The 17,118-nt window shown below is 41.3% G+C and overlaps 2 protein-coding genes and 1 long non-coding RNA gene across 4 annotated transcripts in view; 2 read left to right on the forward strand and 1 right to left on the reverse strand.

The window, feature by feature from the left end:
• Window positions 1–17,118, forward strand: part of LOC311587541 (uncharacterized protein) — a 297,218-nt gene that overhangs the window by 112,140 nt on the left and 167,960 nt on the right. Inside the window, exon 6 of the mRNA XM_084764499.1 lies at window positions 135–195. Within this exon, the coding sequence (XP_084620625.1) occupies window positions 135–195 (61 nt within the window). The remainder of the gene's footprint in view (window positions 1–134; window positions 196–17,118) is intronic.
• Window positions 1–17,118, reverse strand: part of LOC311587539 (uncharacterized protein) — a 167,708-nt gene that overhangs the window by 77,675 nt on the left and 72,915 nt on the right. The window lies entirely within an intron of this gene.
• Window positions 10,190–17,118, forward strand: part of LOC311587571 — a 93,713-nt gene continuing 86,784 nt past the window's right edge. The window contains exon 1 of the long non-coding RNA XR_014775904.1: window positions 10,190–10,261. This is a non-coding gene — a long non-coding RNA (uncharacterized lncRNA). The remainder of the gene's footprint in view (window positions 10,262–17,118) is intronic.

Here is a 17,118-nt window from a genome sequence, read left to right on the forward strand (position 1 = left end):
GTAATGTCAACTGAAACTGAGGATGAATGAGATGAGTAAATCAGCCAGATGTCTGAGGTTAACTGAAGGGTAACTTGAATTTTGCCTAATTTGCAATAATATATCATGCACTTTCTGGTACTCTATTATTTTAGGTTACAATTGGGAAGACCATAACATTGAAGACAATCTTCAAAGTTCTAAAAGATCTAGAAGGTAATTTTCAGGTGCCAGTTGATACAAATGTGCATCAGAATTACTTTTAGTGCATCCTTTAAGTTCTAAACAGACGCAACAGTGTAAATATGCACTGCTTGAAGTGTATCGATGATTATTAAATTCTGACAAAACCATGTACCTCAAAATCAGCTATCTGGTTTATTTTTGTAAGTCATTTCTCTAAGAAAGGAGATAAGAAAACAATGTATTAACAGATATCACCATATGAATCATAGTGAGCTAGCATATAGAACTGCTAATCTCTTTAGTCTCATACTACTTAGATACTGCAGAAGATATACACAGTAACCTTCTAATAAACAAATAGACCATAATAAAGGTCGGTGTTCCTAATATATTTGCAGTAATGTTGCTAAGTTTAGTGAGAGGGGTAGTTTGTGAAAGTGAAGAAAGTTATTCTGGAGAAACTTTTATCCCTATACAATATTTCAACGGAAAAAAAAAAGTGAGACTGTGAGTGCAAGGTAAACCTTTTCATTTGTTATCTTCTTTAATACAAATATCATTTGTTACAATAGATACAAGCCCTATCAGCATAGGAACATTGAAGAAAGCAATATAACCCTCTCTTACCCAGAAGAATTAGAAGATTTGTAGTAGTACCCATAACATGTAGACTTTCTGAATGTAATAGTGTGTACAATGAATGGCTTTTCCAATTTTATTGGCAATACATCCAGAAAAACTTCCATGAGTATTATCAGTATAGATTGCCTCTGTTAGCCTTGGTTCACTTTCCAATTATAATATGACTCACGTGATTGGAAAAAATTTAATGCAATCAGAGTAGTAAATCTGACTTCTCCCAGTTCTTTTCCAATATGTGAAAAACCCTCTTCTGTAGTAAAATGATGCTATAAATGTGGTCCGTGGAATACATAGTCTTACAATCATAAGGCTCTTGAAAAATGCAAACGAATACTTGAAGAAGGAAGGAAAAATGAAAGTCAATAAAGTGATATTACCATGAGATCTGATTACTTTTAAAATTAGACCAAATGGTAAAATTCATTCACACAGATAAATAGATTCATCAGTGTAATGAATGTGGTATAACTTTGACATGTGCCCATCATCTTTGCAGGAATCAAAGAAGATATAATGGAGGAAAACTCCGTCTCTTTACTCAGTGTGGTAAATCTTTCTTATGTCAAAGTCATCCTCAAAGGCATGAAATAATTGGTACTGAAACGAAACCATATGAAAATATTCAGTATGGTGAAGCCTTTTTAAATCACAGTAGTCTTCAAATTCATAAAAGAACAGAAACTAGAGAGAAACCCTATGAATGTGAAAAATGTTTTATGGTCTTTGACCATCAATGTTATCTTCAAATTCCTGAGAAAATTCATACTGGAGAGAAACCTTATGAATGTAATCAGTGTGGTAAAACCTTTCCACGGAAAAGTTCTCTTCAAAGACATGAAAGAATTCATACAGGAGAGAAACCTTATGAATGTAATCAATGTGGTAAAGCCTTTGCATGGCGTAATTGTCTTCAAATGCATAAAAGAATTCATACCGGAGAGAAGCCTTATGAATGTAATCAATGTGGTAAAGCCTTTGCACTGTACAGATATCTTCAAAATCATGAAAGAATTCACAGAGGAGAGAAACCTTATAAATGTAACCAGTGTGGTAAAGCCTCTTCATGGCACAACTCTCTTCAAAGGCATGAAAGAATTCATACAGGAGAGAAGCCTTATGAATGTAATCAATGTGGTAAAGCCTTTGCAGTGTACAGATATCTTCAAAGTCATGAAACAATTCACAGAGGAGAGAATCCTTATAAATGTAACCAATGTGGTAAAGCCTTCGCATGGCACACTTCTCTTCAAAGGCATGAAAAATTTCATACAGGAGAGAAACCTTATGAGTGTAATCAATGTGGTAAAGCCTTTGCGCAGCAAAGTCATCTTCAAAGTCATGAAAGATTTCATACTGGAGAGAAAACTTATGAATGTAGCCAATGTGGTAAAGCCTTTGCCTGTCACAGGAGTCTGCAAACGCATGAAAGAATTCACAGAGGAGAGGAACCTTATAAATGTAACCAATGTGGTAAAGCCTTTGCATGGCATAAGTCTCTTCAAAGGCATGAAAGAATTCATACAGGAGAGAAACCTTATGAATGTAATCACGATGGTAAAGCCTTTGTGCAGCAAAGTAATCCTCAAAGTCATGAAATAATTCATACAGGATAGAAGCTTCATGAATATAATTAATGTTGTAAAGCTTTTGCGTATCACAATTTTCTTCAGAGCCATGAAAGAATTCATACAGGACATAAACGTCATGAGTATAATGACTGCGGTAAAGCCTTTGAATGTCGTGGTCATTTTCAAAGGCATGAAAGGATTCACGCAGGAGAGAATCTTTATTAATGTACTTCATATTTTTAAGTCTTTACATGCCTTTACATATAAAGAGAAGTTCTGTGAATGTAATTAATGTGAGATAGCCTAGCAGTCCATAGTATCTCACAGACTTGTTCTATGAAGCCGGAATTTTGAAGGACCGGCTCCCCAAGTCTTTGCAGAGTGGGACATCGATTTTCCAGTGCCATGCTTGTTCAGCATTTTGATAGTCAATATGCTCTCAACAGTAAAGAACAGTTGTTTGATTCAGTGGCTATTTGGGCACATTTGTTTCATAGACGTCCATCAGCTTAATTGAAGTATAGTGGATGTGCAGCCCGAAGCAGCTGTGTCTCTCTGTCAGGAAAGGCCTTTCTTATTGAGTGCCATATTCTGTAAATCTCTGAAGTGTTTGAAGACCATCTATGTATTTCCCATAGTGAATAACCATGCATGTCTATCTATGTATGTATACTGAACAATCAGTTTATCTCAGTTTATGTAAATAGACAAACATTGTTTGTTTCTAGCTATGCACAATCTTCTTAACCTTGAAAAAATATACAAGAGACTAAATAAAGCTTTTCCTTTTATTAACTGAACTAGTATATAACAAGACGACAAGTTAGTTTTCTAGGTGAGCAACTACTGACCTGCATCTCCAGCCATCGTGAGCAGCTTGGAAGAGTTCACCGTCATAAGACTAGAACTACATCAAATGGGATAAAGGAGTAGGTGCACAACACGTCAGCAGTAACGACATGCTGTTGATAATACAGCACCAACTGTGAAAGCCCTTTCCAAGTGTGTATAATCCTTTAAGCATTGCTATTGTCTTATTTTGTTTTGTTTTGTTTTGTTTTTTAATGGGTTTTTCTACAAGGTTTCTCTGTGTAGCCTTGACTGTCCTGGACTCACTTTGTAGAGCAGGCTGACCTTGAACTCACAGCCATCCACCTGCCTCTGGCTCCTGAGTGCTGGGATTGAAGGCGTGCGCCACCACGCCCAGCTTTTTTTAGTTTATGTTTTGTTTTGTTTTTAGCATTGCTATTGTCTGAATTTACCACAATGTCCTGCTGGGGCACCTAGCTTGTCTTCAACAAATGAGCATTTAGTTTTGTTTTTTTTTTTAAATTTAGGTCACCTTGAATATAACTGCAATGAACATGAGAATTCTGAAACCTCTAAAACTAATTAAAGTGCATGGGAACTGTTCTCAGAAGATTGCAGGTATCCATAACAATTCTGTCATTTTATGAGAATCAGAGAGTGCTGCAAGGAGACCAGCAGAGCCAACTAGCCTAGATCCATGTGGACTTACAGAGATGGAAGCACCAACCGAAGAGCATACATGGACTGGACCTAGACCCCTGCACATATGTAACATAGGCAGTGTGATCATCATATGGGTCCACTAATAATTTGAGTAGGTGCTGTCTAGGACATAGACAAAGTGTTGGACACTTTCAATCAATGTTCCCTAGCCAGACTGCCTTGCCCTACCTCAGGGGATGTGTGAGGGCTCAGTTCTAATGAGACTTGTAGTGGTGGTATGGGTGTGAGAGCGCATGTGCACGCTCACATGCGCACTAGGCCTTTTCTGAAGGGATAGAGAGGAAGGGTGGAAGAGAGGGTATGGGAGGAGAGGAGGGAGGGGGCTACAATCACAATGTGAAGCAAATATATAAATTAAAAGAAACTTAGTAATGAATTCTGTGTACTGTGTAAGACCTGGAGGCTAGGTCCTACTTCCCAGAGCCCAGTGAGACACGAGGGTACAGTCTGAGGCAAACAGCAAGGGATGCTTTATTGATCCATCATGATGGGGTCTTCTAAGCTCTATTAATCTGGAGACCCCGAATAACCAAAGCTTGGGTCATTCATACCCTTACAGAAGCCGAATTGGCGGTTAAGCAGAGTTGATGGAGCATGATTGGTTCTTTCTTTCTTTCTTTTTTTTACATTTATTTATTATGTATGTATAGAATGTTCTGCCTGCATGTACACCTGTGGGCCAGAAGAGGGCTGTCCATTCGTATTACAGATGGTTGTGAGCCACCATGTGAGTGCTGGGAATTGAAGTCAGTACCTCTGGAAGAGCAGATAGTGCTCTTAACCTCTAAGCCATCTCATCAGCCCCCTATGATTAGTTGTTAAGATTACCGTTTAAAATAATTGGTTACTAGTTATTTTATCCCTGAGGGGACAAGTCTCAGCTTGGGACATCACGTGCTGTCAGGTGTTCAGGACAGGTATGAGGGTGTGGTTTTTCTCTGATAGTATACAATAGCCATGAAGCCATCTCAGGTAGTTTCTAGTGGCCAGGGTTGAAAAACAACTTTCTCTATCTCTTCAACTGTAAACACACAGAAACAGGGCTAGCGTGAGTGTGTGTGGAGAAGACAATTCACTCTATTTATTGTGGTAATGGAGTTGAGTGTGTGTAGGTAATAAATCCAAAGGCATCAAAATTAATGCACTAAATATGTGCAATTTTATACCAGCGACAACAATGCAATATGGTTTTACCTAATTTTTCTTGCTATCGGTGTGAAATCCAAACGCTCTGCTTTAAGAGTTCATTTTGTATGCTTCACAATCCTGTGTCACATTCAGATTTATTGTTCAGTTCTGGACCATGCTCTATTTTCTCTTTTGTCTTCTCAGGCAAGTCATATCTGGTGCATTAGCTTTTATGTGGCCACATCCATGAACTGTGGGTCACTAAGGTTACACTTAAGTCCACTTTCTATGCCTTTGTGCGTTATATTCCTCCAGTTCCAGGTCGACAGTAGAATATCATTTACCCTTGTACACCATAGTTTACAACACCATTAAAACCATGTATTGTCAAAAAAAAAAAAAAAGAAAGAAAGAAAAGAAACGTTCATGTTGCAGCAAAAATTCAATAGAATCCAAAGAAAGCTCCTAACAATTTATTACAGGAAACTTGATTCCAAAGCTATATGGTATGAGAAAACTCATAATTTTCTATGTGGCTGTGAGGAAATAGTATAAACATTGGTACAATGTGACTCCTGAACTTACCACAACATAGAACAATCAAGAATCTGTACAATATTTGTGAAAAAAATGAGGGAATGGAGATAAAATGCCAAAAACATAAGCCTAAATTTATATTTAAGTTTCATCAAAATACCTAAGGACACTCCACCAGGGAAAGTGTGACCTTGACCGAGTTACCTATGATAGTATGTGTAACAAACACAGACTTCACTATGAAAATCAATCAGTTACCCCTAAACTGCCTTCTAGCTACTACTAATCTCTCTTGCAGAGAGGCTCCATGCTGTAGAGCTCTCTCAAAATATGGTGATCAGAAAGGTAGTTCTGTGACCCTACAGCCCCTCATGCCCCCTTGTGGTTGCAGACAAACTCAGCCCCACTGAATCCCACAAAGAAAATAATGTTGTAGAATAATTTATGTCTGCTTCCTGCCAGATGTATTATGTCACAAAGTGTGGAAACTGCCCTGTCTATGTACCGTGCACAGCTGAGAACCCTCTGTGTCTCAGAAACTCCATTTGTACCCTGAAACTGATTTTCCATGAATTTTGCCATTGTGGCTGGTGGTATTGGAAAAAAAAAAAAGATTATCAAGTATTGCTGAAGCATAATCCCCATCAATTGCTTTCTATCAGTTTCCACACTATTTATACAATTTGACAAAAAATTGACTATAGGACATCAGGTTCAGTACTTCTAGAAACTAGACCTTCAGTTTTCTAGTCTGTCTTCCTACTGCACACGAAAACCAATGCCTGTATGTGTACCCTAGAGAGTGATAGGATAAGCTCCACAGCTTTCCACTGCTTGGGCTTCAAAGCCCACTCATCCAAAGGGAATACACACTCAGGAAATTCAGAGGCCAAAGACCCCAGCTCTGCTGTGATCTCACAACACAAACTAAAAAATTCAGTGCGAACCATTCTCCTCAGTCCCAGCAGATCAGACTGTGACATAGCAGTAGACTTTCTCCTCCTGGCCATGGGGCAGCTGCCTCCACGGTCACCGTGGCATGGCATGTGGTATTCCTCACAGTTCCCTACAGCTGCATCAGAGAAGAATCCAGGAAGAAACATGTAAGCTACCTTCCTCTCAGGCCCCTCTTTCCTAAACCTGCCCAGAGTCTCTCATTAGCTAGGAAATTCCATCTTGGCCATTGGAAGGTAGCAGCTCCTCTACTGGGGGATCAGAGGTCAAATACCTCAGACAGTTGGAGCCTTCCCAGCTGCACCCTTCCTTCCTAGGGCCAGACAGAGCAGTACTCTGGGGAATTCGTTGTTAAAGACTTTTCCAATCTCCCAGAACAGTTCTTTCTTTTTCAAGGCACATACACCTTTGTTTACATATTATGTTACACACTCAATACGCAGCACAGCCATTTCTATTTCATAGCTGGGAAGTCCTGCATCTGAACCTTAGTCAAATTCAAAGACTAACAAAGCAAAAAAGTGAATTTGGATGTAAGGTAAAGTGGAAAGGAAATAGCTGTTCCTTTGCAGAGCGGAGTAAGATATTTATAGATAAGAGCCAGAGACACAAGTGAGAGGGAGGGGGTCATGGGAGGGTATCCAGAGTGTACATGCCCATGAGCCATATTAAGAACGGAAGGAGGGGAGAATCATGAGCAAGACCTAGAAGTCAGGGTTGTAAATGATAGAGGAAAAGCACCAGGTAACCCAAATGATTGGATTCCATAAGGAAGGGAAGCTAGGAGAAGAGCAGCCCAACACTAGGCTAGAGGGTGGAGTTTGCCAACCATTACCTTGCAGTAAGTAGGGACTGAGTGATGCTAGGAGAACCTAACAGCCAGGTTTCTATTGATTTGTTAAATAGGCACCCAGACTTTGTCTCAGGCTTTTCATTTCTAGGGAGAAATGTAAAGGTTGAAGTAACTTAAGGATAATCTATATCGTTATTTTAAAAGTTGGAAGAGGTTTTAGGGTCCAAAATAATTCAGAGACTAAACATATGTAGTAGAACACACCAAGATTTACTCCCATGTTTTCTCTCACCTTGTACGTTTTCCAACAGGAAAAATAACATTCTTGTCAGGTAAAACTAGACTACTGTGCGCATGTATTCTGGGTTGGTGGAACTAAACAAACTTCAGAAATTTGGTTTTTAGAAATGAGTTCATGGGGCTAGAGGGATGGCTCAGTGGTTAAGAGCACTGCCTCCTCTTCCAAAGGACCCAGGTTCAATTCCCAGCACCCACATGGCAGTTCATAGCTGTCTGTAACTCCGAGACCTGGCACTTCTACACTGACACATGCACATAAATTAAAATTAAACAAAATATTAAAAAAAAAAAAAGAAATGAGTTCATTTCCTCATGCATATTCTTGATTGCCTTGGCCTGTGACCCTCCAAAAATGGATAGTTGGACTTTCACTGATCATCTTAAATTGAATACCTGACTACTCATTGCTAATACCAATTACTGTCAAATGAGTAAACCTCTCACTTTTCTTCCTCCCCATCCATTTCTGTGCTATGACTACATCACTTTAAAGTTGGTCAGGGAAAACAATTCTTACACAGGTCCCCTTTATTTGTAAACCACCCCCCCCATCCCCAACCCCCCCCCCCAACCCCCTACCCCGCCTATCCAAGCTGGATAGAGGACAATCATTCACTGGTGCCTCTTTCTTCTGAATTACTAGTTAGGGCCTTGCCTATAAGAAAGTGAAGGACTGTCTTCCAGGCAGTGGGAATCAGAGAACTAGGTGCTCAAAAATGTCTTTAACTATACAGCATGAAGAAAGGGTAATCTACAGGTGCTGTTGCTCTAAGCAGAAATACATATGAAAGCCGCTGAGAAAAAGAATGAATATTTTAATTATTGGAAAACATTGGCATGAGCAGACACAAATAAAAGATTAGAGCAGTGATACATAAAAAAGTGAATTCTAAAAACACCATCAATTGACTCTTTAGAAAGATAAATATAATTTGAAAAACATATAGGTAGACTGATTTTGGAAAACAGCAGAAACTTCTCTGGTAGAGTGAATGGCATTAATAATACAGGGATTGACCTTGCCCCCGTGTGCAATGTTAGCTGCTGAGATCTTTAACCTGACACACACAGCTGTAGCCAATGGCCCCTTAACTGAAATTTCAATATTCATTGGCTCAAGGTAACCTAACCAAATCGTAACCAAACATCCGATCTGCTTTTATTCACATGCAAGAATTAATACAGCTGGCAAGTTACAAATTCACACACCCTGGTAGAATCAGGTCCTTCTTCACAATGGGGACTTCTGCCTGTAGCTGAGTCTCAAAACTTAGTCTGTGCTCTAGCTACTGTCTACCCCGTTTCACTGGGCATTTACTGCAGACCTTTTGGTCTCCTCTAAAAGCAGAAGCTGTGCTGCACATGTTACTGAAATGGTCAGTTCATTACATTACTCAAATGCGTAATTTTGTTTGTTTGTTTGTTTGTTTTATTTTTAAGACAGTGTTTCTCTGTGTCTCACTTTGGAGACCATGCTGGCCTGGAACTCACAGTGATCCCCTGCTCCTGCCTCCTGAGCATTGGGATTAAAGGTGTGTGCCATGACTTCCTGGCCCCTACTGGGCAGCCACCCTGAGCTGACCAGGTCACAACTGCTGAAGCTGTCTGTTCTCCCTTCAAAACGTTCAGGCACTTCCCTTCTTCTTCCTGGAATCAGGGTGCATAGCTTGCAAAGCCTATCACTCAACTTGGAGTGGAGTATTCAATCTGTGCCACAACTGAAAGGGTACCCAAATATTCAAATTTAAGGAGAGAGTTTACTAAACAAAAGTTTTGTTTTTGTGGCTTCATGCTGTGTACAGCTACCTTTCACATGATAGATACGAAAAAAAAACCTGGGACCAAAGAAAGATTCCTTTTATCAGTTCCATTCATCTAGAGAACCTTGACTAACATAGCTGTGCAATTGTTTTTCACTTTCCCACTCGGGAAGAGTTGTAGGCTAACAACAGTGTTTCCCAGTGTTTGTCATCTGTTTCCTGCTTCTCTCCCAGGGTGGTCTCATAACTTCCTGGTAAAAAGAAGCAGTAGTTTGCCTGTACCCAGCCTGAAGACACAAAACTAAAGTCTTGTCTCCTAATATTGCTCTTTACCAGTGAGACAAATGGATAACTCCACTGCAAGTTGAGAAATGGGCTCTTCAAGTGACCCACCTAGATAGAGGAGGAAGCAGGGGAAGTGGCTACTGGGTGTGTGACTTGTTGAGGTCAGGGTCACTGTCCACAGAGGGGAGGAGCAGGAGGCTGTGCTGAGGAAGCACAAGCAGTGTGTCCTCCCCGGGTTAGTTGGGAAGACAGATGTTGAGGCCATTGGAGGACAGTGCTACTGAAATGCAAGTCTCTACAGCTCTGGAAAAAGTTTGTCCCTGGGTAGGAAGCTTGGGCCAGCAACCATGATTCTGTGCCCCTTCAGAGCATGCTGACCTGGAGAGGTGTGTATGTCACTCAAGACGAATTGGCCCATCAGGGCATCCAGCTAGAGACACGTCCCAGGTCAGGTGGGGAGGCGGGTTCTTCTGGGAGCATAGCTGAAAAGTCAGCTTTGTGGCTTTGCAGGTTTGTGTGGTTCTGCATGATGTGCTCTGACCTCTGCTGCAGGGTGTTGTGAGAGAATCTCAAGCAAGTTCCGAAGTCCCGACATGGTGAGTGGAGGGTCACTGCCCAGAAACGGGAGGAGCAGGCTGCTGTGGAGAGCTAGCTGGAGTGGTGGAGCTGTGTGGGAAGACAAACCAGTAGGCTATTGGAGAATATGCACACGTGCTACTGAAATGCCAGTCTCTGCAGACCTGGAAATGTATGACCCTTGACAGGAAGCCTTGGCCTTGAACTATTGTGCTGTGTCCCTTTAGGACACTGCAATTCTAAGGGAGGTGCTCATGTCACTTGAGACTCACTGGCCAATCAGAGCCTCCAGGCGGACCAGCCAGTATGAAGACGAGCCTCTTTCTTCTGGCTGCCATGTACACGTGCAGCTCTCTAACTGAGCTTTCTTTAATGGGTCTGTGTGAATTGCTTTGAACACTGCTGCTGAGTGCTGTGTAGGTAGCTCAGGCAAGGTTGGATTTGACAAAGTGGTGAGCTCAGGGTCACTGCTGACTGATGGGTTATCTCCACAGGTGAAATAAGCCAGTGGAAGCCAGACTGAACATAAAAAGGCAAGTTCACTTGGGAACTGAAACTCCTGGGCTAGTTCAGTAGCCTCAGGTGACAAGGCCAGAAGAAATCATACCCCACCCCCCAAGTATGGCAACAAGGATTCAGGTGAAGGAAGATGAAGTATCTGCCACCCACTGTACTAGGGAAGCCCTTGGCCCCATGGGTGGGGCTTGGAGCATCTCAAGGAATGCTAAGAATGTGCAGAGGCTTTCCTTGCAGGGGGCAGGGTTGGAGAGAGAAGTGGGATGTAACAGAGCATGCAGGGGAGGGGGAGGGCAACTGCAGATGCCAACTGAACACCCACAATGGGGAGGATCAGAAGGGTGAGCTGCAGGAGCTGGTGTGGTGGGTCCTCCCTGGGGCTGTGTGATAAGCAAAGGCCAGATGTGGCCACCTTTTGTGTCCTATGTGATGCTAGTGCCTTCCTGGACCTGGCCACTGAATAACTTCCTATGGGGCTGCATTTCGGCAATTCTTTTGGAGCTTGGGCTGGTGTATAGAAATGTTCTAGGAAGGATGCCAGCTTTGGAAAGCCTTATTTTCTGTAGGATCTTCTACAAGTTCTGCCCTTAGCATTTAACATTTAGGTGTAAGATCCTCTCTCTCCTCTCGAGTTTGTCTCATTGTATGAAGCTTTACTTGACTTCATAAACATCTCCCTTTTGGGCTGGAGAGATGGCTCAGTGGTTAAGAGCACTGACTGCTCTGACAGAGGTCCTGAGTTCAATTCCCAGCAACCACATGTTGGCTCACTATCATCTATAGTATAATCTGATGCTCTCTTCTGGCCTGTGAGTGTATATGCCCGCAGAGCACTGTATACATAATAAATAAGTCTTTAAAAAAACAAAAACAAAAACATCTCCCTTTTATTTCATTTCCCCCTGTGAGCGTTATACAAGATGCAATTCTTACAAGCCTTACTAGACATAAGACATAACTTGTGCAAAACCTCCTCACCTCAGCTTTTGTACTTTCTATCTTCCACTTTTCCTTTCTTTCTCATCCTCTAGGACCTTCCACCTAGGACTTTATCACTGGTGTTTGAAAGCACCGGTGTCCTTAAGAAATACTTCTGACACTATCATTGCTGAAGAAATGTCTTAAGTGGCTAGGCTTGCTGTGTCCAGTTCATATTTAAATTGTTCAAAACATAACCTGGGGACCAAATTTAAAGAAATGTAATGGCAGCAGCATGTAGAATGCAAAATCTGTTTTTAGCTGTCATTACAAAGATTTTTTATTAGTAATTTTTTATTTGTTTGTATTATGATGTCTGGGTGACAAGGCATATTAATTCTAGCACAGCTGCATCTAATGTCTTGGAGAAAAGTCGTTCCAATAAAGCTATGCTAACTCAGGGGGTCTTGATGGCTGTCCGTTTCCCAGAGAAATGGCCTTGCTTTCTTCTTGACTAAACTTCCTAAGTTCTTTAATTAAAGGAGTGTACCACAGCAGAGTTTTAAAATAACTCATTTTAGTCGACTAGTGAACCGTCCATTTCCATATCCGGAATAAGATTTTCATGTGCATCACGGCTTTTGACTTCAGATCCAAACAGGATGCACAGTTTATGTTTACACTGCAGGGTGAAGCAGGACAGGCCATAGCTAGCTCACAGACTAATGTTTAAGGCAGTCAGCTGCAAGAGCCAATACTATGAAGAAAGACCTGGTTGGGGAAAGGTGAGTGATGATGTCATTTGCCAGCATGTATTAACTCATGCAGAATCAAGCAACAGGCAAACCCTTCTCTGCCATGGGTTTTTTTTTTTATGCCTCCATCAATCTTGCCTCACTATATGTACATCCCTCTCAATTGGAATGGGAAGGTTACATGCCAGTAACCCCAGCACTTTGGAGGAAAATTCATATCCTTGAATTTGAGACCTTGGTTATGTAAGGATTGGACATAACATGGCAGGCATGAGGTGAGGGGTAAGGTCTGATATGGCATGAAGCCATGTGGCCCTGGGCCATGGTGCCATGGTGGAAGTCCTATAGACACCCCCTGCACCACGCTCTCCCTGCACCAGCCAATCCTAGTAGAGTCATGTAGCCACAGATAGGTTTTCCCTAGAAGCCTTTAAAAGATCGTGTGTGTTGGAACTCGTGGTCATCAATGCCAGTTTGTATGGATGATGTTGAACCCTGCATGCAGCCCATTTCTGCAGAAGAAACATTTTTTTGCTTTTACATACTCTTTGAGTCTAGAGTCCTTTTTAAGTGACAAAGGTTTGTATGGCCATCAGTGGCAGACACATAATATGACTTTTATTATCTTCTATTATCCTAATTCTCCTTTTTATACCTTTCCAGTGTGTGTGTGTGTGTGTGTGTGTGTGTGTGTGTGTGTGTGTGTGTGTGCACATATGTGTTCATTATATAACACAGGCTTTCTAAAAACTCACAGTGATCATCCTGCCTCTGTGTATAGAATGCTAGATTAAAAGCACACACTATGATGCCAAGCTTTAAAAATAATTTTTATGAAGCAAAGTGCCTGCTCACTTTCACAAAAATAATTTTAGTTGTTATGTTATGTGTAAAGTTGTTTTGCCAGAATGCATGTCTTTGTATGCTATAGGAGATGGTGCCAGAATGCCTGGAAGTAAAAAAACAGAGAGTAATAAAGATGCTTTATGAATTTCCCAGAAGCTCTATGGTAGCTAACAATCTGCTGTAACTTCTGACCCAAAAGATCTGTGCTCCTTCTGGCCTTGCAGGCACTGTCTACAATGATGTCACAGGCCTCAGTCACAGAGCACCCAGGGGTAATTAAAATGAACTCTTTCTGGTCCTCTATCAATGTAGCTGTGTCCTTCTTTTTAGTCAGTCTTCGCAGAGGCATAAGCTGCTTTTTTCTGATGTTAGAGTAGCTCAGCATAGCCATTAATCTAAGAGCAGAGTCCACAGTGACGATAAGTGAGGTTTATTGATGCTTTTTGTATTGATGTTCTCTGTGCTTCCTAACTGTGAGAACTGTGGCGTTTACACATCTATCTTTTAGATCATATATTAGGTGTAAGAAGTAGCTTTGACCTGTAATCAATCCACTTTCACAGTAACATTTACTCGATTTACAGCCAAGACCTTATGGTACAAGATGAACATACCATAAACATTTCTTTCCACCATTTTATAATCTATATATCTTCTTGCTTGATTTTTAGCTAACAATGGCCACAGATGTCTCTGCCTTTACATTGTGACCATCTTTAGAGATGGATGTGTTAATTGAGCATGAGTAGGAATAGGCAGAACTCTATATGAACTTGTCCAGAGCCCATGTGTAGTACTCAATGCTTTCTTTTTGGAAGCAAAGTGTCGCTTTGGAACTGAGTCCCAGGCTCTCCTTGACGCACACCTAGGTAAGAAATGTTGCTCAGCTCTTTTTTTTTTTGGTTTTTCGAGACAGGGTCTCTCTGTGTTAGCCTTGGCTGTCCTGGACTCCCTTTGTAGACGGGGCTGGCCTCAAACTCACAGCGATCCGCCTGCCTCTGCCTCCCGAGTACTGGGTTTAAGGGTGTGCGCCAGCACTCCCGGCCATTGCTCAGCTCTTATCCCTGGCTCTTGTGCTGGGTATTCTTATTGTCAAACAGACTACACCTAGATTTAACTACAAGCTCCTACACAGCTGTATACACCTCTGAGCAAGTTTTCTTAAGTGAGACTTTTGAACTGGAAAGACCGTTCTTTAATGTGCATCTTTTGAGATGATAATATTCCTCTATTATCAGGGCCACAGCTATGGGTGTCAGCCTACATATAAAGAAGATATTGAAGAAGGAAGCTTTCTCTCTTTGCCTGTTTTCATTAGTCTTAGCTAGGACATTTTCATTCCCTTAGTGTCTTTACATCCTAATTTTTGGAATTCTGGGGTATACTAGGCACCAGATAAGACATCTCATGAGCCAAACAAGTTCTGCTATCTCCTACTTTCCATTGGTAAACAGCCAAATTTGAACTAGCTGGACTAGAGTTGTGAGACATTCAAAAATATACTTTCAACACACCCAGAAAGGGATTCATTCTACCCGTTGTGCTCATGTTGAGAACCTTGACTAACAAAACTGTGTTTTTCATCTGCCCACTGTGGAAGAGGTTCTGGTTAGCAATCATCCTTATAAAAGCACTAGTTCTTGATCCATTTCTATTTAAGTATTTACTTATCTTGAAGAGTACACTTTTTATCATTATCCATTTGTTAAGAGTTTAACTTGAATTTAGGGCAAGAAAACCCCTAATGTAATGGAGCCATCATTGAGCTTTTGGTAGAAGAAAGACATATCATTTTTTGTGATGTGGTTCCTGCTTTTCTCTCATGGTTGTCTGAAAACCCTGTGATAACAAGGTCAAAAGTACCTTGAGTTCACCTGACTTCATCATGAATCCACAGACTATAAACTTCCATTTGCTTTCAGCATTTTCTCTTTCTTGGAACCCTTCCACCTGTGGGACATGGGAATCCCTACTTTCAAAATTGTGTAATGGGCTGTCCAATCTAGCCCTGCTGTGTTCAATAGGAAGAATGGGGTGCCAATAGAGCACAGGAAGATAACAAGGTCACCTATTCTAGAACCAGGCCAAGTGCTGTTGTCATTCAGGCCTCCAGGTGACCTGCCAGTCAAAAGGGGTGCTGGACTATGAGTACTCCTGTAGGGGTCATTGAGGACAGCATGGGCGAGCTTGGGTCTCAAGATACAATGAGCGAAGGGCTGCCTGCCTTGTCCCATGAGCTCCCTTGGAGATCATAGACCTCCTTGGCCCCAGATGATGGCCTCTCAATAACTTCTTTCAATGGGCTATATCTATGGAGAACATGGTCTGTTGATAACCACATGTATGGATTAGTGAGCCTTTGCGTTTTTATTTCCAGATAGGGTAATACAGGCTCTCAGTGATAGGTAGGATTCAACTCTAGTAAGTGAACTTCTCTCCATTGCCCACATCTCAGTGTCCTTGCCACTTGAATGAGGGCATTCCAAGCTGATTTCAAGCCAAAACACTTGTTTAAAAGGCTAGGAACAGCTGGCCGTGGTGGTGCATGCCTTTAATCCCAGCACTCGGGAGGCAGAGGCAGGTGGATCGCTGTGAGTTCGAGGCCAGCCTGGTCTACAAAGCGAGTCCAGGACAGCTACGAATATACAAAGAAACCCTGTCTCGAAAAACCAAAAAAATAAAAAGCTAGGAACAAGACCAGCTTACCAGGTCCCGACAGTTCACTATCTCCAAGAGGTCACAACTAGATGGCCCAGACAGTAGACTCTCCAGAAACTTAATACTGGCATTCAAAGACCTACCACCATGTCCAGTGCCCCTGGGCAGCTGTGTGCTTAGTATGGCAGAACCTGTACACAAACCTTCCCAAGATCCCGAGAGCCCAGGACATCAACAAGTGTCTAGGAATTTGCACAATATAATACAGAAAACTGTTAGGTTTTGATTTCCTTAAACGTAGCTGGTTCTTTGCCAAGCTACTTTTCTTCCCATTTAAGCAGTCATATGTCATACTTTTGAGACCATAGATTTTTTTTTTTTACATTGTGTAATTTTTAAAGACTAGGTATTTCAGATATTGAAAGTATTTTTCCTTATGATTAACATTAGACCTCAGGACCCATGCATAGAAAGCTATTCTTTGAAAGGTACATTTCTGATTGTGTATTAAGCCACAAGTTGTAGAATTTGCTGGCTAATTTCATTTGCCAACTGGACACCCCCTAGTCACTTGGAACGTGTTTGAATGATGTATTATGTAGAATAGGTTGCCCTGTGTGCTTACATGGGTAGATTGTCCTGAGTGTTGATTGATACAAGTAGTGAGCCCAGTCTGCGCATCGTATCATAGTCTGAGCCTTGAGTTGTCTAAGAGTTAAGAAAGCATAATAGAAACAAAGCATGTATATGTTTATTTTCCTTTGTTCTTTACTGTTACAGATCTATGTGAAGCATCTCCCACAGTTCATGAATTTGAACCCTGAATCCCAAAATGGCAATATTGTGTTCTTGCTGTGCAACCTATAGGAGATGGAACCTCTTGGAGAAATGGATTGCTGTGCTGTACTGAAGTTTTTATACCTGTTCAAAATTTGATCTCTGATTCCTGACCTTGAACTCCATTCTCAATGTAGACTCCCAACACATCCCAAGTCTTTCCAACTGTAATGGAGTATTGTCCCCTGGAACTATAAGCTATAATATACCTTTCACTTCTTACATCACATATTATCAGTTATTTTGTTGCTGCAAGGATGTCAGTAACTCAAAGAACTCTCTTAAATTTTCTGGTATGAGAAAGTACATATTTGTGTCACTAATTACTTTAACTATGTGTCAGGAGT

This window comes from Acomys minous (genome assembly GCF_964271855.1).
Source record: "Acomys minous genome assembly, chromosome: 16".
Taxonomy (NCBI): Eukaryota; Metazoa; Chordata; class Mammalia; order Rodentia; family Muridae; genus Acomys; species Acomys minous.